This window comes from Erythranthe guttata, chromosome 9, assembly GCF_056151865.1.
Source record: "Erythranthe guttata isolate IM_541 chromosome 9, IM_541, whole genome shotgun sequence".
In the NCBI taxonomy this organism is placed as follows: Eukaryota; Viridiplantae; Streptophyta; class Magnoliopsida; order Lamiales; family Phrymaceae; genus Erythranthe; species Erythranthe guttata.
Genome location: NC_142541.1, coordinates 955,152 through 979,479, shown reverse-complemented (window position 1 = coordinate 979,479; position 24,328 = coordinate 955,152). Strand labels below are relative to the sequence as shown.

The following is a 24,328-nucleotide window of genomic DNA, read 5'->3' as shown; positions in this document are numbered from 1 at the left end:
TACGTAGCATCTGCTTTTCCCCGAGAAAGGTAATGCAACATTGTGGGGAGGGGAGGATGTAAAGTTGAATGTCGAAGTTGAATGCCTATTTGCAGAAGTTCACTGTCAATACCTAACACACGCACCTAAAGGGATTCGAACCCACAACCTCTCACCAAAAATCACTATGATAGAGGCTCGTGGTCGGCGATTTATAAAGTTCATTGTCATATTATTCGGTTAAAATGCACATATATTTGTAGTATTTCTGTAATTATGAAGCACCGACTTGCTATAAGAGGGTACTTTATACTACGCCAACTACACCAGATATAACTTTACCATTTATTTATACACAAAGAAATACACATACATCCATGTTGGTTGCGTTATTATCCGACTACAAAAATTCACCTGATTAAGCTTCAAGAAACCGATTATTTTGTTTCAAGATTAGTGATGGTTGATTGCAAGAAACAATTCTTTAATTTCAAAACTCGATCTCTCTTTTCTAATTAACGACGTGGTGAAACACATTGATCGAATGAGATCTCAAGGGATAATCTTACTTGGATGATTTCGTGTTCAATAAACCATATAAATTTGAATTGCTAATTTAAAAAGTTTCAATTGTAATAACTAGATTCAAGAATTGAAGGGAATATATTGCGTGTTTCCAAAAAACATGCCCAATATATTATGTGATGTAAAATTGACTCTTTAGTCTAACTCTTTCGTTTGGTGATTGTAGAAATACATAAGAACGTAACTGATGGAATAGAATTACAGAGAAAATAACACAACATAAGAGAGACAATTTGTAGAGAAATAATACTCTACAAAAATCATGCAAGGAGTTATGGGGGCAATGTGTAAGATGAGAATCTCAAGCGACCTAGTGGGAAGTTATAAACTGCGAGTGACTTAAGATATGAATAACCACATTTTATATTATTTACAACAAACATTGTCAGGTATTTTAGTTTGTAATAAATCTTAAATTGAGTGTTTTAAGTTGCTTTTATTACTTTCAAAATAAGTTGTTTTAAGTTATAATTACTACATTTGAAAATTTTATTTTTATTTTGTTATTCTATAAAATAAATCTCTTATTATCTGATTGAATTCGGGTATTCTCTAATTTTCCATCCTGACACATCAAAACTAGGGGCGTAAAGGAGCCGAGCTCGAGGCGAGTTTGGCTGTATTGACGAGCTCGAGCTCGAGTTCGAGTTTGATTTTTTTTTTCCTCTACTTATTTATATCATTATTTTTTTATTATTAAAAAAATATTTATATTATTATAAAAAGATTACAAAATAGATAATGAAATGTAATTAATTTTTATATGTACTTTTTCTATTATTATTACAATATTCATATTATTATATATTATTTAAATTATTTGAACAAAAACATGGCTCGTGAGCTCACGAACAAATGACTAGGTTTATAATTCCTAGTCTGCGAAAAGGTTAAAACCTATACAAGCTATATCACATATATATATATATATATAATACATATTATATTGAAGCTATGAATGAATGAGTAGATGTTAGAGAGAAGTGTTGTAATTGGGTGAAAACTGAAAAGGATAAAAATCCTTAAAGTTAGATTCGAAATGTTTGTATACAATTATGAAACCTTGAACAATAACTCTTATCATCTCAATGTGACACAATGTTCCAACAACCAATATTGCTACAAACCCTATCTCTATATATCTATCTATCTATCTATACACCTACCTTCATTTTTTTTGCCTCTTCACACAGTTCAATAACCATTTCCATCTAAACAAATTCTCACATGCAAGTGTCGAAGCTCGTTCAGACGCCGTCGACATGTCAATTGGGCAAAACCCTATTGACCCTATGCAGTGCTAGAGGTGAAAATACGTCGTTTAGCCCAATTTCGTTCACTTTTAGATGCGACCGACATGTTTATCTGGGCAATCCACGCGTTTGATCGATCTGACCGGCTCCTATTGATTTTTTTTTTTTAAATTGTAGATTGTGGGATTCGAACACATGACGTTTTAATTAGTTTCGTTCTGATACCATGTTAAATGACCACTTCATCTAAAAGCTTATTAATATTAGACAACGAAGCTAATTAGTTGTTGCGACCAAAGTTATATAAACCGAAAAATATACTTATCATTTATCGTAATCGAAGATCCAAGAAATGTTGAGAAAGATTGCAAGAACACGCATCCCATTCCATTGATGGCTTTCCCATGTAATATTCGACAGTATTCTTAAATAGGGGAAAAACGAAAAGAAGAACTTAACTCGTGTTCAATGATTTGTATTACTGATCCAGCTTATTGCAGGAATCTTCCCTTTAGCTCCTCCGTTATCAACCCTCAACTGCTTCACATGGTCCCACCTCTCATCACCCGCGAATAAATTCGAAAGTACGACGTCGTAACTGCGATTTTCTTGCTCGTTTTCATCAAGATGCTTCGTTATCACATCGATCAACTCGTAATTCTTACAAGAGGCGCAACACGACAAAAGTGCACCCCATATACCGGAATTCACCGGTTCTTGGTTGATGGGTTTGACGAGATTATAAGCCTCCTCCAATTTTCCGTTCATACCAAGAAGCTTCACCATGTGAATATAATGCTCCGTTTTAGCTCCAATTTGGAATTCCTCTGTCATGCGTCTGAAATACTCTCTGCCTTCACTAACATGGCCCGAATGGCAACACGCGCAAAGCAGGCCCGCGAAGGTCGTTTCGTCGGGCTTTAATCCCTCTTGTAGAATCTCGTCGAACAACCGAAATGCCTCTTGAGCACGTCCGTATAGACCGAGGCTCGAAATTACAATATTGTACGAGACAATGCTTCTTTGAGGCATTTTGTTGAACACCTTAACGCCCATTTCCAAGAATCCACATTTCGCATACATGTCAATAAGAGCAGACGAGACTGCAACCTCTGTGCTACATTCGTGCCGGATAGCATAACCATGGATCTCACAACCGGGTCCCACAATCGCCAACTGAGCAGAAGCTGAAAGAGCACTAGCAATCAACACATAATCAGCCTTTTTTCTTCCACCTATAAGAAATTCCCTAAAGAAAAGCAAGGCCTTTACATAATCTCCGGCCAAGGACAAACCGGTAATTATCGCCGACCACGAAACTAAATCTGGCTGGACTAGACTTCCGAATACTTTAAATGCTGATTCTATGTTTCTACACTTTGAATACATACTAACAAGCACACTTCCCACATGATCATTCAAATCCAAACCACATTTCACGCAAAACCCGTGTATCGTTTCGCCTGTATTTATTGAACTATGATCGATTAATCCAATAATCAACCCCACCATTGTATAACCATCTGGCCGAAAACCCGTATGCTGCATTGTGTTGAATAATTCTATCCCCTTCACCCAATCTCCACAATTGCCGTAACCTGAAATCATAGCATTAAATAGCACCAAATCTGGCTCTTCGATCCCACAAAACACGCAGCCGGCTTCATCGACTAGGCCCAACTTTGAGTAGCTACTCACAAGCGCACTGTTGCACACAAAATCCAAACTTAACCCGAAAGAGACCACTTTCCCATGCACGATTCTCAATGCCTTGATGTCGAAGCTATCTGCGCTAGCCCGAGCAACGCACGCGAAAGTGTAGTTATCGGGCGGTGTTTCGGAGATCAGAAGGCGTTTGAAGAGCGCAAACGCGTCGGGGAATCGGTGGGACTGAGCGTAAGCTCGGATGATTGAGTTCCAAAGGAAAACACTTCTTTGGGGCGTTCTGTCGAACAGGTTGCGGGCAGAAACCAGATCGTTGTTTACGGCGTACAGACGCAAGATCTTGGTCGCGTAAAATGGGTCGGAAGAGAGGGAGTTGGTGATTACAAGCGCGTGCAAGATACGGGTCCTCGAGATGGTGTGATGCGGTCTCGTGAGTTGTGAGAGAAGCGAGTTCAAATGGATATTCATTTGCCAACGAGGTTTCCATTTATAGCTGTAAGAAGAAATCAGAACTGAAGACAGATGATACGCCGTCGTATTATAGGAACCATTTCAACCAAAATAGAGGATATGCAAATTTGTTTTCCAACACAAATGAAGAATGATACACTTGGGAGAGGCCAACACATTGGTTATATTTCCAAATTGCTAATTAATTAATTAATTTTTGGGTAAATTACAAACACCCCCCTGAGGTATGACCAAATTACAAAAACACCCCTCTTGTTTGGATAATTACAACCACCCCCCTCAACTCATCAAATTTAGTGGAATCTTCGAGATTATATGGAATATTATCACTTTTGTACCCGTTTTATCCCATTCAAACTCTACATTATGAAGCAAGATGACCATAATATGTGATTTTTAGCTTGTATATATCAGTTTGTGTTGCATCGAAAACTGTATTTTTTACACAAAGAGTACAAACTAGAACATATTTCACGGAATCTAGATGACTATGTTGAATTTGGCACCATAAAGGTAAGAAAAAATCATAGTTGAGGAGGGTAGATGTAATTATCCAAACAAGAGGGGGGTTTTTGTAATTTAACCATACCTCAAGGGGGTATTTGTAATTTACCCTTAATTTTTTAATGGGTAAATTACGGCCCCCATGAGGTAAGATTAAATTACGAAAAAATCCTCATCTTTGGTAATTATAATCACTCCCGTCAACTGTGAATTTTCTTACACGTCCACCCTTGTAGTATCAAATTCAATAAAATCTTCTCGGTTTCGTAAAGTGTTTTCTAGTTTGTACTCGTTTTGTGTAAAAAATCAGTTTCACATGCACCACAATCTGATATTTATAAGTCAATCTGCGCATCTTATGATTATTTTGTTTCTAAATGTGAAGTTGAAATGCGATAAAACGGGTACGAATTGGAGAATATTTTATATAATCTAGAAGATTTCACTAAATTTGACATAGAAAAAAGTGGACATGTAAGGAGATTCATAGTTGATGGGTGGTTATAATTATCCAAACAAATTTGTAGTAATTTACCCTTTTTTAATTAATCAACGAATACCTTTATAATAGAAAGGGAGGGGAAAAAAGGAAACTATATTATTTAGGAGTGGTCTAACCGTAATTAACATATAAATATATAATTACACCATATTAACCTTTAGAGAATTATAGCAACAATAAATAATAGTTTTCAGTTTTCAATTGGGCTGGGGTATTATGGGAATTTGAAGAACCCTCTTCTCTCCCACACTAAGATGCAATGCACAAAAGCATCATTGAAGCATCAAATCACACAATAAAAATGGCAAGAACATATATAAATTTTTAAATATGAACAACTAGTGCACTAAATACATATGAACCTCGATAAATTAATAATTTTGCTTAAATAACAATTTCTCCCGGTCCCGGCTCGTAGTAAATGTATTAAACTATTAGTTCGATAATTTAATATTTCACTATTTAGTCCTGACTGCGTTAATCTATAGAGGTTAAACTGCAATTAACAATCCCATTTTTACATACAATAATGCCAAAGGTTCCAAGTGCATGTATAATGTATTTTACACGAAGGTGCTTTACTTTTACGAGAGGTGGTCAAAACAATTTGTCGATGTGGCTCTCATCTTCTCGAGAATTTGGACCACAAGTAGATGAAGAAAAATAAGCATAGTGCAAAAAGAACAACATGCATTACATGGCTTGATCCTTCCCATATGATGCTCTTGTTTAGTCTTCTCATGTTGTTTTTCACCCCTGCTTGAGCTTTGATCAACGTCATTTGCTGTGATTCAACAGACGAAAGAAAGAGAGCAGTGTCATTATTTTCTCGTTGTTGATTTTTTTGGGGAAAATAATTTGAGAATCGAAGTAATGTTTGTTAATGTTTTGGGGAACAAATTAAATTGTATCTGAAAGTAGTGCTAGAGAAAATTTTGTAATAAAGCAAGAGACGTTTTGCTCGACTGTAACAGTTAAATCATTCGAAATATAGCCTTATAGTCAAGCATTTGTGGAAGATTTTGGTTAGTTTCGGGATCGGAAAACCAAAAGGAGTTTCGAGATGCAAAACAAACACAAAATTTCGAATTTCCAAATGAGAAAAGAACTTCAAAAGGTAAACAAACAAATTCACAATGCAAATCGAAAGAAAGCTGTCAGTTGCTATCAGTTCTAAAGACGATTTCATTAATAAAAGATCATACTAAAAATCGAAGCATTTCCTTAGCCATCCCCTTTAGGCCTCGTTTGGTTGCCAAGATAGGATTAGCCAAGATAGGGTTAAATAATCTAATGAAAACCCAATTATTTTATCAGACCCCCGTACACCGAATATTAAAGCTCCGTAAAATGCAAGATAAGGCATGATAATATTATATTTCCGGGTCGACCCGATAAGTTATTGGAAATACCAAACATCCAACCAAACGAGGCCTTAGTGTACTAATCAGATATAGCTTCAATCACCCCATCAAACTATTAAATCATATTGCTTCATAAAAGAAAGAGGCCATAGTCTACTAAAACCAAAGTTCACTATTTACAGTTAGGGTTCAGTTTCTTTTCCACGATGTGTGTGCAAGTCAATTCAGCAATTAATAGAGGGTCCAATTAAAATCGGAGTTTAGGTTTGAGGCATACCAGCTGATTGAGGAAATCATTCTGGGACTTTGCTTCTGTTTCAATTTCTTGAGCTACCTGCATTGTTGTACACACAAACGATAAGCCTAGACAAGTAGAAATAAAACAGTTTTACAGAAGTGATATATCACAGACCAAGATCTGCTATTGTGTGTTAGCAACAACTATCTATTTAATATAAAAGTCGCACTATTCCTGAATACGAAGTTTATCACCTACCTTTAAAAAAATATATTTAAATGAACTCGATAAATGTGTTGGAACGTGCATGCAGTGAAAATTACACAACATGCTTAAACTCAACTCGTATGGAATTAGCAAATGACTTCAAATTAGTTTCCTTTTTTCAATTACACATATACAACAGATATACTCAAATAGAACATCTATCTTAATATGCTCGACAAGCTTAAGTCTTTCTCCATAAGCCATATAAGAGCATTTTCTGAAGGATCATTAGAACAGAACTTTTTTATTATCTTTTAATTCCTTCTAATCATTATTAAACGCTACCATTCCGTGCTTCAATAAATCGTCAACTTTTACGAATTCCGTACGAAAAATTGAGTTACAAAAAAATCCAAAACTACTAACTTTAACAATTTCATACCAAAATTGAGTTACAAAAAAATCAAAAACCACTAAAGCTTGATCAATTTTCAAGCAATCAGGAAATAAAATCTGACTAACCCAAATCGAATTTCAAAAGGGGAAAAGAAAGAACATTACATCACGTAATCGGCGAACTTGCTTGCGAAGACCGACGACCTCATCATCGAAATCTGGATCGATTCGCACCTGAACCTCATCGGAGCTACCACCGTACGCCGCCGACCTCGTGCTCAATCCTTCTCTGCGTTCAATTATCGAAAAAGAAAAATCAATCAAAGCCGTAACCAGAAACAATTTCGATCAAAATTAAAAGTAATAGTAAATCGATGCTGTAGATTTGTGGAATACCTCGATCGGTACCGGTCAGCCATTGGAGAAGACGATGTAGAAGAGTGCCCCAAATTATGGAATTCTTAGACAGAGGAATTGCAAGGTGCAATTTGAATTAGGGTTCTAATAAATGACGAATTATGTTTTGAAATATTTAGAACGCGTTTCAGATTTTGTTTGACCCGAATACGAATTGGTGCGGATATCCAAGTCCAACGTCCCAATTAATCGAAGCGCAATCTCATGTTTGGATAATAACAACCGCTCTTCAACTATAAATCTTCTTACACGTCCACCCTTGCAGTTTCAAATTTAGTGGAATCATCGAAATTATATGGAATATTATTACTTTTGTACTCGTTTTATCTCATTCCAACTCCACATTTTGAAGCAAGATAATCATAATATGTGTTTTTTGGTTTGTATATATATCAGATTGTGGTGCATCAGATACTGTATTTTTACACCAAACGAGTACAAATTATAGCATATTTCGCGAAATCTAGATGATTATGTTGAATTTGACATCATAAGGGTGGAGGTGTAAGAAAAAATCATAGTTGAGGAGAGTAGATGTAATTATCCAAACAAGAGGGTCTTTTTCATAAATTGACCATACCTCAGGGGTGGTTGTAATTTACCCTAAAATTTAATTTAATTGTTTTTTGTCTTTACACTTAACTCCATATGGTTACAAATTTTTGCAGATAATTCTTTTGTGCTAGTAATATAATCACATAACCACCCCTACGGAGGTAACTTTTGTTAGTTTTTCCGTCAAACTTAATCGCATGTGACAAATTTTAATGGAGTCATCTGCAAAAATGAAAGGAAAAATATAAACACAATGAAATCTGACACATGTTGTTAATTTTGACGGAAAAACTAACAGAATGCTATCTCATAAATCAAAAATGAATTATGAGCTAATATTATGAGTACAAGAGGTCATCTGCCAAATCTTGTAACCATATGGGTAAGTGTTAGTTACCCTTAAATAATAGAAGTTAAAAAAAATTGGAAGCCTTTAAATTGAAATTATTTAACTAAAATAATTAAAGAAATATTTTCAGGAAATTTACGATTTTACCCATTTTGGAGTGGTAAATACTAAATACTATCATATAGAAATGATGAGTTTTCATTGGAGCATATCATCAAACACTTCACAGGCATGGCAACTCCACCAAAAAACAAGCTCAATTAGAACGATGACTGTGGCCTATTTTACTTGTGTAAGGCTGCCACATATCGACGTAGAATCTAAGAGGCTTTATCAGCGCCTTCTTCCACTCACCGGCGTCTGGAAATTCACCGGTCAGAGCAACTGCGCTGTCGTCCTTCCTACTATCAAGACTCAGCACAGAGAGCTCCCCCGCCGGAAAAACCCTGTTCATCGCCTTCAGTGTGTCCTCCATTATTACACTCCCGTCTTTCCTTATATCCTCCGGCTCAACGCAGCTCCCGCCGACGTTCACCATCATTCTCCCGCCCTTCTTCAAGCTCCGTTTCAGCTTCTCCCACGTCGCCGCGTCTTGGAGCTCGGGAATCACGCACCCCTTGCTGAACAGATCGACTAGGATCCCGGCGAACCCGTCTTTCACGCTCGCGTTCAGCGCGTTGCCGGTGTGGACGAAGAGGCGGTCGGGGTGTTTGCTTTCGAGCTTCTCGAGGCCGAAGTACTCTCGGGCGACGGCGACGACGGAGGGGTCGAGCTCCCAGCCGTGGACGGCGGTTTGAGGGTGGAGTTCGAGGATGATTTTGGCGGCGGATCCGGCTCCGAACCCGAGTATTCCGACGGGTCCGGGCGGGAGGATCGGTGGAAGCGTGGCGAAGACGTCGTAGTATGCGTTGGTGAGGGTTTTGAAGAGGAAGGAGATGCTGTGGATGTTGCCGGGGGCGTCGAGGAGGAGGAGCCTGGATCCGGCGAGTGGGTGGTCCGCCGCCCTGGATACTTGGATCACTCTGATGTAGTTGTGCCGGGATTTGAATTTCGCCAGGGTTTTGACGTGTTCGAATGGGATTCCGGGGTCGCCGCCGTCATCGTGCCGGGCGGCGGCGGCGGTTTGGGGATTGGGTGACTGGGATTGGTGAGATTTGAGCGGGAATAGTAGGTCTTTGCCGCGGCGGAGTTTGAACGGAGGGGCGAAATGGGTGGCGGCGGAGAGGAGTGGCGGGGGAGGATTTGGGTGGTGGGGGTGTGAGAATGGAGGGTGGAATTGGGGGAAGATATGTGCTGCTGCTGCTAATTTCATTCTGAAGAAGAAAAGAAAAACACTGAATAGCTTCAATGGCTCACATTTTGTAGAAAAAGGACAACGTTGGGAAATTGTATATTATAAAATTATTCTCTCTATATATATATATAATTTGACGGATGTAATTTGATTATAAAATTATTTTGTATTTTTAATTATTCTTACACGGGTAGCCTTTTCGATCGTTTCGTTGAACTCTCCTCTTTTTTCGACTGTCACTAGTCATTCGGGCAACTAATGCTGGTGTGAGTTGTTTAATGCGCCCCTCCTGCGTAATCGCCAAAATCATAAATGCCCATGGACATAGCCATCGTGGCGCCTCCCCGAGAACCGTACGCCCACTCGGTCCTAGGTGTGTAAACGAGTCGAACTCGCCTTATTTCTCGAGCTCGAGCTCGCTACAACTATACAAGGCTCGAACTCGACGAGTCTATCATTTTCAACTCGAGCTCGAGCTCGTTGTGTTTCTACGGAGCTCGAGTTCGGCACAATCAAATTTTCATTCAATTAGAAAACTAATATTATTCTTTTTTATTTATTATTAATAATAATATTAATTATTATATATTATTAATATGTATTAAAAAATATAAATAAAAAAAATTCCTTCAAAAAAAAAATAATAATAATAATTGTTGAATTTAAATGCCTATCAAAGTCCACTTTTCTGTTGAGACAGACTACGTGTTACGACATTAGGAGTGGCAACAGTATTCTTGTGTTATCACAGTAATTAACCTACTAAAAGCAGAATAAAAAACACAAGAATTTAATGTGGTTCGGATACAAACGTACCCTACATCCACGAGGACTTGCAAAACTAGTTCATATTTATGTGTACATTAATAGGACTTAATAAAACACTAAAGACTCCCTCTTTATGTGATACGCCGTTCTTGCACACGACTCGAACTTGTTGATAATCAAAGCAATTCCTCCTCCGCACTCTTGGACTTCCTCCAATGTTGAACTTCCTTCAAACGGCGGATCGACCTCTCCCGAGATCTTTTAAGCACTTCTCCCGAAACGCCGATCTTCTTTATGGCCTGGTAGAAGAAACCTGTTCTGTTGCCACACCTGCCGTGCAGACAGGGCTGCAGCACGGGCTGCACCCTTCAAAGCCTTTATGCTGGGATTTTTCTTTGTAAAGCTCCATCGGACTCATATGAGGTTGAGGGCCTTATATAGGCACGAAATCCACCACCCTTAACCTAACTTGAGCCCTAAGAAATCGATTAACTAGGTAATAGAATTCTAGTCGATTTCTACTTCTATTCTAGATAAATACAAAAGATACCTAACTAGAATACAATACATGGAAATAAATCTAAGTCCTAATAACAATATTACAAAAATAGGACTCTAATTAATTCCAAAATAAACATGGAAAACAAATCTTTGCCAATCTTTAATTTCCACATATGGCGGATTTCTTCAATCTTCACTAACGGAAATTTGGTGCCAACAATCTCCCCATTTGGCATAGATTGGTTAGAATCCATGTTTAACAAGAACTCCCCCTGCAGATGAGATTTACTCCCCCTGCAACAAAGATGTCACTTTTCTTCACCCGTCTTGATCTTCTATCAGAGTGTCCCATCACGGGGCACGTTACAACGCAGCGGAATTAGGTGAATGTCGTCCTTGTGAACACACGTCATCCAATAAGCAAAACAAATAAATCAAAACCCAAAATCGGACACTAAGTATATCTAGTGACCCGCTCTGATGCCAATTGTTGAATTTAAATGCCTATCAAAGTCCACTCTTCTGTTGAGACAGACTACGTGTTACGACATTAGGAGTGGCAACAGTATTCTTGTGTTATCACAGTAATTAACCTACTAAAAGCAGAATAAAAAACACAAGAATTTAATGTGGTTCGGATACAAACGTACCCTACATCCACGAGGACTTGCAAAACTAGTTCAGATTTATGTGTACATTAATAGGACTTAATAAAACACTAAAGACTCCCTCTTTATGTGATACGTCGTTCTTGCACACGACTCGAACTTGTTGATAATCAAAGCAATTCCTCCTCCGCACTCTTGGACTTCCTCCAATGTTGAACTTCCTTCAAACGGCGGATCGACCTCTCCCGAGATCTTTTAAGCACTTCTCCCGAAACGCCGATCTTCTTTATGGCCTGGTAGAAGAAACATGTTCTGTTGCCACACCTGCCGTGCAGACAGGGCTGCAGCACGGGCTGCACTCTTCAAAGCCTTTATGCTGGGATTTTTCTTTGTAAAGCTCCATCGGACTCAAATGAGGTTGAGGGCCTTATATAGGCACGAAATCCACCACCCTTAACCTAACTTGAGCCCTAAGAAATCGATTAACTAGGTAATAGAATCCTAGTCGATTTCTACTTCTATTCTAGATAAATACAAAAGATACATAACTAGAATACAATACATGGAAATAAATCTAAGTCCTAATAACAATATTACAAAAATAGGACTCTAATTAATTCCAAAATAAACATGGAAAACAAATCTTTGTCAATCTTTAATTTCCACATATGGCGGATTTCTTCAATCTTCACTAACGGAAATTTGGTGCCAACAATAATAATAAAATATTAAAAAAGGTAAAGCTCGCGAGCCGGCTTGCGAGCTGTCGAACAACTGAAATGAAGCTCGAACTCGACTCGTCGAAAAGCTCGGGCTCAAGCTCGTTTTTTCGAGCTCAAGTACGAGCTTTTTTCGAGCAAGCTCCGGAAGCTCGCGAGCCGGCTCGACTCATTTACACCCCTACTCGGTCCTCGGCAGCTCGTTCCTCTCGCTCGGTCATATCGACGAGGAATGGTTTCGGCGTGGGCTATTTTTTAGGCCGTATCGATTAGTGGGCTTTGATGGCTTCTGTCTTTTGGGCCGAGCCTTTGAGTGGGCCTTAGCGGGCCTTGTCTCTTGGGCCTTATCTCTCATAATTCTGGCTTGATTCTAAGCATCATACTTTTACATGAGTTCATGATTTGAATCATGAATCATCTGATTGATGAACGAAAAAATGGAGTACAAATTACGTGAGGCCATCTCCAACAGTTTGTCTAAAAACGGTTGTCTATATCTATAATATAACTAATGAACAGTGTTTTAGCATTCCACTTTTAACACTGCACTCCAACAACATTGTTTATATTTTACACAATTATTATAAAATATTAATAAAAATGTGTATTATTCTAAACAATATATTTATATGTTGAATCTTCATGATTTTTGTTTTACAAAATTATTTGACTTTTATTTTAGTTAATATACCAATAACTAATAATACTAATTAACAAGTATAGAAAAATTATTTTAAATTTGATATAAGAAATTTCAATAACTTAATTGATATATACTTATAAACATTAAAAATTTATAATTAGTTATGAAATTTTTTTTTATGTTAATTAAAATGATAAATATTTTTTTTTTAATATTTAGTTATTATAAATACTAAGTAAAATAATAATTATCTTTAGTACATTTATAAAATATAAGAAGCAAGTAAGATAATATAAAATATTTTTTAATGATAAATATATTATAAAGTACAATATAACATATAACATTATGTTAATATTTTCTATATTTGCTAAATGATAGTTTTGGTTTCTCAAATTTGAGAAGCCAAAGTTACAATTTAGCCAGTTTATTAATCAAGTATTGAATATGCAACTGTTTTTTTATTTTTTTAGGTGGTTGAGATGTTAACTTCACTATTCGGATCCTAAGAGAAATTGACACCTGTTCTTTTTTTTTTTTTTTTTTCATTTTATTATTATTAATACACTAATGATAAAATATTATTCACCTACCCATATCCAATACAAATCAACGAGAAGAACAAGACCACTACTACATACTAGCTAGATATGTCATCACATTTCTGTTCTGCATCTGCATCTGCATCTGTACTTTTCATGTGTTATATGAAGCGCTAGAGAGAGAGAGAGAGAGAGAGAGAGTTGAACATGGCGTTTGCTGCTGTAGTTTCCCTTAAGCAAACAATAGATCGCATTCTTGTGCTCCCGCCAAAATCAAAGATTCTTATTCCCAACTCAGAAATGAAACTTATCTCCGATGAGCTTTCTTACTTGCAATCATTTCTCGAAGCAATCAGTCCTCCACAAAGCAGCCGCAGCAGCACGAGAGTAAACGCTTTCGAGAGACAAATCAAAATCAAAGACGTGGTGCATAAACTCGAAGATCTCATCGACTTCCATATATCGGATCAGTTTCTTTCGGGATCCGAAATTTCTGCAGATGATGACATTTCGACTTCGGCCTTCTTCCACCATCTCCTCGAATTCAGGCAAGAGATTACTTCATTCACCAAAACATTCGAAACCGACGAAGAGTACGGCATCAACGAACAAAACCAACAACAGAGCGATAATTCTCTTGATTCAGAAACCGCAGCACTATCGAGAACTGATTATGGTTGTATGAAGAAAAAAATGGTGGGATTGGGTAGGGAATTAAGGAAGCTACAAGGTTGGGTTTTGTCGGATGAAGAAGGGTGTTGTAGAATGATGTTAATTGTCGGTATGGCTGGCATCGGCAAGACTACTTTGGTCAAACAAGTTTACGAAAATCCGTACATAATAGAACATTTTCAGCAACGTATATTCGTGTCGGTCGGCCCCCAATACCAGTTGAAGCAAATTCTTTTACTTGTTCTCGATCAACTCAAAGCTGATTACAAAGAAGGTCTAAGTGAAGATTCTTTATCCGAGCTTGTATACACGATCTTATTCGGTATGAGGTATCTCATCGTGTTGGATGATGTATGGAATACTCACATCAGTAAAGAACTCGAACGATTTCTTCCAACCGAGGTGAACCAGAGCCGCATCATCATTACATCTAGGATGCTAGACTTTGTTGATCATGGTAGAATTTACGGGCATTTTGTCGAGGTACCATTGTTGAATGATGACGAAAGCTGGAAACTACTTCATGATATAGTATTCACTAGGAATGAAGAGCCTGCAAATTTCCAACTTGAGAAAATCGGGAAGAAGATAGCCAAGAAATGCGATGGGCTCCCTCTTGCAATTATCGAAGTTGGAAAGCTCCTGCTTAAAACAGAGAAAACTGTCCAAGAATGGAGTATAATCGCAGAGCAAGAAGATCCACTCGTCATCAAATCGGACGACAACACACCCCTCTCAAAGGCGCTGCTTTTGAGTTACACCATGTTGCCCCAATACCTAAAGGTGTGCTTTCTGTACGTGAGCGTGTTTCCGAAAGGCTACGAGATTTCTCGCTCGAAACTCACCACATTATGGGCTGCCGAGGGATTTCTTGAACCGCAAAAGGGTAAAACCTTAGAAGAAACAGCCGACGAGTGCCTGAGCGAACTTGTTTCTCAAAGTGTTGTTTTGAGGAAGAAGCTGAGGTCTGTAGGCAAGAGGACAACCAAACTATGCAGGCTGCATTTCACATTCCGGAATCTGTGCGTTAACGAAGCCAAGAGCGAGAGCCTTTTCCGCATCATAAAAAAGTACGTCGACAGTTTCCAAGCGGATATATATAGCCAGCGGAGGCTGTGCACACACAACAACATTGTACTTGGTTTCGAACAAGTGCATACTAGGATGGAATCAGTTTCGGGCGCACGTTCTCTTCTTTGTTTCGGTCCAAAGCAACAATATCCAATAAGGCTGTACTTGCCTTTTCGATTGCTCAAGGTACTAGACGCTGTTTCGATGCGGTTTTACGAATTCCCACATCAAGTAGTGGAGCTAGTTCATTTGAGGTACTTTGCAATCACATTCGACGGAGAGATACCTGCTTCGATATCACGTCTTTCGAACCTCGAAGTCTTGATTATCCATCGGCATCATAGGATCATAAAATACTCGAATTCTCCAGTTTACCTGCCTGTAGAGATTTGGAAGCTGCATAAACTCAAACACCTGGAGTGCATGGGATTTGACCTGCCAGATCCTTCTTCAGCAAACGACGATTCTCTAATTTTAGAGAAACTTTTAACAGTTTCAGGTGTGGGCGCTCACAGCTGTACAAAGACAATTCTCGCCAGAATTCCTAACCTAACGAAGTTAGGAATCCGGATCGAGACAACAACACTAGAAAATCATGCCGCCGCCGTTGAAACCCTGAGTTTTCTCGGCGGCGACCGATTCGCCTCCATCTACGACGAATTCGAGTCGTTCAAATGCGCGATCGTAAACCCTACCCTCGTGAGGTCCCAAATTGTCCCGAATTTTCCGGCGAACATTAAGAAGATAAGCTTGAGCGGGTGCGGGTTCCCGTGGCGGAATATGAGAGCGATCGGAGAACTGCCGAATCTCGTGGTGCTGAAGCTCCGGTGGTGCGCGTTCTCCGGCCCGGAGTGGGAGATCGAGGGGGAATTCCCGAAGCTGAAGGTGCTGCTGATGGAAGATCTGGATATAGAGAGCTGGGGAGCGGAGCACAGCCATTTTCCGGCGCTGGAGCGGTTGATTATCCGGCACTGCTACAAATTGAAGGAGATTCCTCTTCTGCTAACGAATTGTGGACTGGATACGGTGGAGGTTGATGATTGCTGCCCTTCTGTAACTCGGAATTTACAAACTAAGCAGAAGATCAACCGGTGCTGTTACATTCAGATTCGGATCCAGTTTTCAGGGGATGAATGATCATGACCCGACCCGGCCCGGCCCGGCCCGGCTCACGACCCGATAGTTAATCACAAGACCCAACTATTTATGCGTTACTTATTGGGCCTGTTTTATTAATTAAAGCCCATTTAAATAACCATATTTCGGGCCATTGAGATTGGCTGATTGTCTCTTTATCCTTTTTGTTTTGTTTTGTTTTTTTTTTTTTTTTTTTTTTAAATTAATAAAATTATATGTAATTGGATATTGCGTGAAAATTATGAATATTTCTTAAATTCCTATTATTTTATATAAAAGGGTAAATTAGGATCATCGTCTGAGGTAAGTTTAAATTACAAAAAAAATTCATCATTTTTTGGTAATTACAACCAACTCCCTCAACCATGAATCTTCTTACAAGTACATCTTTATGGTGTCAAATTTAACAATATCCTTCAGATACCGTAGGATGTTTTCTAGTTCCTTCGTTTTGTGCAAAAATACAGTTTCTGATGCACCACAATCTGATTTTTACAAGTCAAGAGACACGTATTATGATCATCTTATGTCAAAATGTGGAGCCCAAATGGGGGAAAAACGGGTACAAATTGGAGAATATTCCACATAATCTAGAGGATTCCCCTAAATTTGACACCGCAAGAGTTGACGTCTAAGAAGATTCATAGTTGAGGGATTCGTTGCAACTACTCAAACATGATGAGTTTTTTCGTAATTTGACCTTACATCGGGAGATGGTTGTAATTTATCCTATATAAAAATATTTAAAAATTTGTGTATAAAAGCATAATCGGCCCTCTCATAATTTTTTTAATGATTTAACCCCTCGTACTTAAAATTATGACTATGCTCATGCTCGTCTGGATATATTATATATATTCATGCACCTCGGCAGTATTAATAGCATGATGATTGCTTATCTTAAAGTTGGTTAGTTAGTTTTATCTTGTCATACAATAATTGCCTTTAAGTATCTTCAAAATGAGTAAATTGCCAATTAGACCACCTTTGTTGACCTTTTTGCCCCTCTTTCTTGTCACCACTATTGTTTAATTAGCACATAAAGGAAAATAATAATTTTTGTGATAACACTAATTACAATTTTGATAGTCATTGTTTAATAAGAAAAAAAAAAGTTACATAACATAATAGCACATCAATATTTGATGGGACTTGTCCCTTAGAGTACTATATAATTGACATTGTGTCCAAGCACATAATCATTATCTTGATTAATTAATACATAAATTTACATTCATAAACACATGGGTTAGACTTTAATTTATAAGAAAAGTAATTAAGTTCTTTGTCACGTGATTAGTTGGACTTTAGGTGGTGTATGGCCCAATGTCAATAAATTGTTACATTTAATTATATGTTTCAACATGATGTGTGCATTATCTTCTTTTTTTTTTTTTTTTCTTTTTTTTTTTTTGGTGTTCGTGGTCGAGGAACACGCAATACGTGCACTGGATAAACCTTAGATTCATGCAATAGTTCGTTAATCACAACAAAAGTGTAACTATAACGAACAAGCTTTATGCGACGAGTTCAACCTAAAAAATATTAACAACATAGATAAGCTCGAATCGTTGTATGTTGGCTCTCATTATTCTACTAATTGGGCCACCATTGTCTGCGAGTGCATTAACGTTTAAGTTATCAAAAGACGTTGTATGTAGAAGTATAAATTGAAACGAAATTTTTTATTTCTAAAAGGTTTCACACAAAAAAAAATCAAATTTTTATTTTTCGTAACAAAATTGGAATACATATTAGATTTCGATTTTCGACCTGATTTTAATTTTCAAAAATTATGATTCTTTTCCGAAAATTATACTGCTATCAATGTTATTGTGTATATTATTATATAGGTGACTAAAAAATAAAAATTCTAAATTCCATCGATTTCAATCCGAAAATTTAATTCCGATTTCGGAACAAGTTTTTCCTTTCCAATATTTAAATTCTTGAATCCCATTTTCCCAAAATTTAATGAAACGTTGTCGGAATTACTTTTTCATTTCCATTTTTTTTTTTTTTTTGAAAATGCTAATTTCGATTTAACTCGTAAAATTTTCACCCTAGTTGTATGGAATATTCGATGAGTTCAACATAAAGTTAAATCCATTTAAAGTGTTTTAATAATATTTAATCTTTTGAGCTTAAGGTATCTTAATATGGTATGAATTTTTTAATGCATATGGTTTAAGGGTAATTTCTATTTTTACGATAAAATAAAATAATCTTATAATTTACGAAGAAACTAGATAAATAAGATATACTAAGTAAGATTTAGTCCACGTTTTCTCTCCTAGCTCGAAAATCCCTTAATTTAGTGTAACATTTATTATTTAAAATCATTTAAAAATTGGTTGAAATGGCATTTTCTTACTACATTCATAAATTCAATTTCTGTTTCTAGAGATTAGCTTTTCAGTTGGGTTTCTTGTAACATACAAATATAGTAACGAAATTAGACACACGAGCATCAAGTTTCTTGAAATGGACTTATATTCTTTTAAAATATGAGCAAACCAAGAAACATACTCAACTACAAATATTATTATTTATATTAATTAGTAATTATTAATTATTATTATTATTATTATTATTATTATTATTATTATTATTTAAAAATAATAAATATTTTTGGGACCTTTTTTGTCACTTGATAATGTTGCAAAACGATGGCCTTAGGTGTTGATAGCCAATAGATTAAACATAAAAGCTCGAAAATTGATGGGGATAGTTTGTATTAATATTTTGTAAGGAAAACATATTTGAAGATTTTATATTATGCTGCACGGGGAGAAGTATATCGGGCAAATCTTTATCCTTAATATACAGACAAACACATACATTTATACTTGCGTGTGTAGATCGATCGTAAAAAAATCATCTGATCTTTATCGGGTGTAGCATATAAAGAATTAGAAAGATTTTTTAGTTCGAGAGTTAAAGGTTTATTTAACTTTGCGCCCTTAAGGTGTAGCAGTTTGACACATTGTGTCTTAAAAAAATAGGGTAAATTACAATCATCCCCTGAGGTAAGGTCAGTTTACGAAAAAATCCATATTGTTTGGATAATTACATCTACCCCTCAACTATGATTTTTTCTTACACCTACATCCTTATGGTGTCAAATTCAACATAATCATCTAGATTTCATGGAATTTGCTCTAGTTTGTACTCGTTTTGTGTAAAAATACAGTTTCTGATGCACCACAATCGAATATATACAAGCCAAGAAACACATATTATGATCATCTTGATTCAAAATGTGGAGTTCGAATTGGATAAAGCGGGTACAAAAGTGACAATATTCCATATAATCTCGAAGATTCCACTAAATTTGAAACCGCAAGGGTGGACATGTAAGAAGATTTATAGTTGAGGGATAGTTGTAATTACCCAAACAAAATGGGGTTTTCGTAATTTAACCATACCTCAGAAGGTGGTTGTAATTTACCCTAAAAAATATTAATAGCTCTTTGCACCCAGAAAATATAAGAAATCATTCACGTTGCTCTTCAATTGAAATTTTAAGGTTAATGTAAGAAATTCAAATGAAATTTTTCTTTTATTTTAAGGGTGCAAAGTGGCGAATTGACATGACGATTACCCTAAGGCTTAATTTATAAATCCCTATTTGATTTGAGTTTTATTGGTTCAATTTAATTTAATTGTCAAATTAGTTTCATTAATTCCATAATTTGATGGCTACTAATTAATTAATGTAGCATTATTTAGCATCATTATGTCATTTTAAATATGATTACCAAAAGATAAAGAAAATTGATTGATTATGTAGTTTATGGTGGGGCATTAGTACTAATAAGCAATAAAGAGATGTTATACTCTAGAACAATGCTTTTAAAATGGGACTAGATGCAGATATGTTCAACTCAGTTCAGTTGATTTTTATTATGATTTCTTTATTTTTAATCATTTATAAATTGATTAATTACCTTGTAAAAATCCTTTAAGATAAAATATACATCATTGAAATACCAATTTAAAAGACTCCAATTCACTTTATTAATCATCCATAAACATTACAATAATATTTAAGTAAGAAGATAATAGAAATAAATATTATAATGTAAAAAACTATGAAAATCTGATTTTATTAGTTTAAACTCGAGTTTATACACGATCTGACCAATCGGACAGGCCGATCCAGTCCAGTTTCGACATCACTAATCTAGCGTAATTAAAAAATAAGCCGTGTACGTACTAAAAAAATTATCCGTTATTTATCATTTCGGGAATTAAAATTAGGTACCAACTTTTCGAACGAGTATATATATATATATATATATATATATATATATATATATATAAATATAATCAAATCAACTTTCGAGAGATGTTAACATCATTCTTGGCAAGAAATAATTAACCCTTTAATTTGTTCTTTTTTTTTACATAAGTGGTGAAACATTATTTACCAATCCCTCAAATATCCAATGCAAATCAAGAACCACAACAACATGAGAGAGAGAGAGAGAGAGAGAGAGAGAGAGAGAGAGAGAGAGAGAGAGAGAGGTGGTTATATTTGGTGAAATAGTGGTGCATCATCCTGCATGTTTGGACCAGCTGTGATGAGTGGCAATGGATCAGACAAAGATGACGTCATTGGATAATGACCACTAAACCCTTGTGAGCCATGTTCTTGAATCTGATTAATCCCGTATTCGAACGACATGCACGAATCGAACTTGTCCTCTATTACGACATTGCCCTTGCCGCTCGTCGAGCTCTCGAAATTCGCCAAATCCGGCATCGAGTTGAACAATCCGAAGTTTCCGGGATTAATTTGCGGACAGCAACTAGACGTAAAATCCGAATAACTATATCCATGTGGATCGACGCTCGCTTGAAACTCGGGTAAGAAGAACGGATCATAAACTTGTAATTTGCCACCAACATTATTATTTTCTTTTAGTAGTACAGCTGGCGCAACCGTGTTCGAGTATTGGCCGTACGCCTGTTTCGGATGCTGCTCCAAGATTAATTTCTCGTAATCGATATTAATATTATTCGGCCGCGACTCTTGTTCGTTATTTACGACAATCATCGGTTTATGAGTGTTGGGATCGATGCCTTGCTTCGTAAGCTTCTTCTTCAGACAAGAGTTCCAGAAGTTCTTGATCTCATTGTCTGTTCTTCCTGGTAGCTGTGCTGCTATTTGTGCCCACCTTGTAAATTAATTAAAATCAATTTTTATTTATTAATTAATTAATTAATTAATCAATTAATATATATGTATATATATATATATATATATATATATAAAAACCTGTTGCCAAGAGATTCATGGAGATTAATGATTAGATTCTCCTCTTCTTGAGAAAACATTCCTCTTTTAAGATCAGGCCTTAAATAATTAATCCATCTCAATCTGCAACTCTTGCCACATCTTTGTAAGCCTGCATGTGTGTGTATATATTTTATATATATATATATATATATATATATATATATATATATATATATATATATATATATATATATATATATATATATATATATATACATGTATATTTTTTTAATATTATTAAAAGAAAAAAAGAAAAATGGACCTGCTAATTTAGGGACAGAGCTCCAACAACCAACGCCGAATTTGGTAATGTAGTTTTGAAGTTTTTCGTCTTCTTCGGGAGACCATAAGCCTTTCCTCAGCTTATGTTTCGCACACGACGAATTTCGACCCATTTTTTTTTTCTTTTTTTCGATCCCGTTTATGTGAGAGAAGAAACGGGATTCGGTCGGAACTTGAGTAACTTGTTTTGTTATAAACTAAATGTATCAAAGATCATTTGATTTAAAACGGGGTTTTAACCGAAAAATCAGACTTCGAATTCAAGTTATGATATATGAGAGAGAGAGAGAGAGAGAGAGAGAGAGAGAGAGAGAGAGAGAGAGAGAGAGAATCAAGTGGTTTCTAAGCAAATGATGGAGCTTGTTATATTGGAATGGAGTGAATTAGATTTGAAGATATCTCTATCTAAAGGAAACAAGTGTGAAGGTAGTAAATGTATATGAGAACAAGTACATAGTTAGTTATGTCTACTTAAACGTGACAATTCACACATTATATTTTTATGGGTAAATTACGAAAAAACTCCTGAACTTAGGCTAAATTATGAAAAACACCCCAATAATCCATAATTGCCAAAATCCCCCTGATCTTTGTTTCCGTCTTAAACCGATCTACTTATGGTATGATTGTTTGCGTAATCTTTTTTATTGTATGAAACATTCCCCTAAAATGCCGATATAACCCTGCAGGTGTCAACAGATTGAAGGTAGCAATGCACGCTGTTTAAAAAAACGCATATATGTATATATATATTATGATGGTTCATATTAGCAATCGAGCAAAGTCTGCTCATATTGCAATGTGATGTTGAAGAAAAAAATGTTATTGTAGAAGGTATATCAAGGCCACATATATTTTTAGAGGCTGCTCTTAGGGGTATAATCGGTATTTTTTGGAGAATATTTTCTAAAAACAACAAGATCATGTGAAAAATCGCACTGTAAAGGGGGTCGGTGTAAGACGAAAATAAATATCAGGAAAATTTTGGTAATTACGAATAAGTAGAGATATTTTCCGTAATTTAGCCTAACTTCAGGGGAGTTTCCGTAATTTACCCTATGTATACATATTTGTGTGTGTATATATATATACACACACACACACACAAAACACATTGATGTAGAACTCATACTAGTGTTGTACTATAATGTCATCATTTTCTTGGACATAAATTGGATTAAACTCTCATTAGAGGCCAACAAAATTTGGAACCCATCTATTCTTCATTTCAGATGATATTTATTTATTTTATTTATTTATTTTTTCCTCTAATTTTATTATTTAATTTTTTTTCTGTGGCTAAAATTCAAGAAATAATTAATTAAAAATGGCATCAACGTTTTTATTGACCCATCGTTCATGGACGTTGACATCTTAGAATGGACTGTTAGTTTTCATTTCCTATTTTTGGCACCTCCTTTGTATCTAACTTTTGTTTGCAGCAACTGACTACGTAACATGCATATATATATATATATATATATATATATATATATATATGTGTGTGTGTGTGTGTGTGTGTGTATGTGTGTGGTTCGAATATAATTGTATGGATGAAGAAATACCAAAAATAGATTAATGGTGAATTAAGGAATTAAGTCTAATAAATGTATTAAATAATTGAAAAAGAAAATATTAAATACTTTGTTGGACAAAATTCAGACACAAGTATAAAGAAAAATACGTACGAAACTTGACTAATAGGATTTAGACCTCAATCGTGAGTGCTAGTGCATGAGAAAAATGAAAATAAACGTGTTTTTAATGTGCCAAAAAAAAAACAGTAAAACTTAAAATCACAAAAGTGATGAGATCAAAGTAATTTTACACTTTGCACTATATAAATCTATATTTAATCGAACGTATATGCGAATGTATGTAAGTCGATAGTTACGAATATATTTGTGTTGGCGACAGATTTTTCACTGAAGGGAGTTCAGCCTTGGAAAAAGTCAAAGAAAGTTCGGATAGAGAAGCTGCATGAACAAAAAGACGTTCGAGTTGTGTCAAAAAACGATATTTGATTTAAAGACGGAGTTTTTAATATTTTAATAATTTCTATTAACATTGTAAATCTAAACTATTGAAATCTTCGTTGCAGGTCCTAATGCAATCACTTTGGTGCCCGAACCACATTGATTTCTTGTGTTATATATAATGCTTTAATAGTTATAATTTGTGTCCACACGAAAATACAAGTTGCAACATAGTATTGTCCTAACAAGTAAACTGTTACAACTAAACAAGATTAATTCCTATAAGCATATAAATCAACAATTCGTATGGTCAGATTCACTGAGT

At 35.9% G+C, this 24,328-nt stretch overlaps 5 protein-coding genes across 5 annotated transcripts; 1 reads left to right on the top strand and 4 right to left on the bottom strand.

Annotated features, from left to right (window-relative positions):
* Positions 1–2,116: 2,116 nt before the first annotated feature.
* On the bottom strand, positions 2,117–4,062 carry LOC105975123 (Tetratricopeptide repeat (TPR)-like superfamily protein). Its single transcript, XM_013000300.2, has one exon. It carries the CDS (start codon positions 3,948–3,950, stop codon positions 2,283–2,285), a length of 1,668 nt encoding a protein of 555 aa, XP_012855754.2. The 5' UTR covers positions 3,951–4,062; the 3' UTR covers positions 2,117–2,282.
* A 1,199-nt stretch (positions 4,063–5,261) lies between these two features.
* LOC105974956 (bet1-like protein At1g29060) lies at positions 5,262–7,737 on the bottom strand. The gene is made up of 4 exons (XM_013000119.2): positions 7,561–7,737; positions 7,330–7,453; positions 6,601–6,657; positions 5,262–5,743 (listed from the first exon to the last, which is right to left on the bottom strand). The coding sequence occupies exons 1-4, from the start codon at positions 7,581–7,583 to the stop codon at positions 5,582–5,584; spliced, it is 366 nt and encodes a 121-aa protein (XP_012855573.2). The 5' UTR covers positions 7,584–7,737; the 3' UTR covers positions 5,262–5,581.
* An 812-nt stretch (positions 7,738–8,549) lies between these two features.
* On the bottom strand, positions 8,550–9,872 carry LOC105974952 (S-adenosyl-L-methionine-dependent methyltransferases superfamily protein). Its single transcript, XM_013000114.2, has one exon. It carries the CDS (start codon positions 9,795–9,797, stop codon positions 8,742–8,744), a length of 1,056 nt encoding a protein of 351 aa, XP_012855568.2. The 5' UTR covers positions 9,798–9,872; the 3' UTR covers positions 8,550–8,741.
* Positions 9,873–13,480: 3,608 nt separating this feature from the next.
* On the top strand, positions 13,481–16,598 carry LOC105974914 (putative late blight resistance protein homolog R1A-4). Its single transcript, XM_013000072.2, has one exon. The coding sequence runs from the start codon at positions 13,768–13,770 to the stop codon at positions 16,438–16,440; it is 2,673 nt and encodes an 890-aa protein (XP_012855526.2). The 5' UTR covers positions 13,481–13,767; the 3' UTR covers positions 16,441–16,598.
* A 4,211-nt stretch (positions 16,599–20,809) lies between these two features.
* Positions 20,810–22,407, bottom strand: LOC148767819 (uncharacterized). The gene is made up of 3 exons (XM_088823432.1): positions 22,008–22,407; positions 21,725–21,854; positions 20,810–21,623 (listed from the first exon to the last, which is right to left on the bottom strand). Exons 1-3 carry the CDS (start codon positions 22,138–22,140, stop codon positions 20,975–20,977), a joined length of 912 nt encoding a protein of 303 aa, XP_088679558.1. The 5' UTR covers positions 22,141–22,407; the 3' UTR covers positions 20,810–20,974.
* Positions 22,408–24,328: the final 1,921 nt, after the last annotated feature.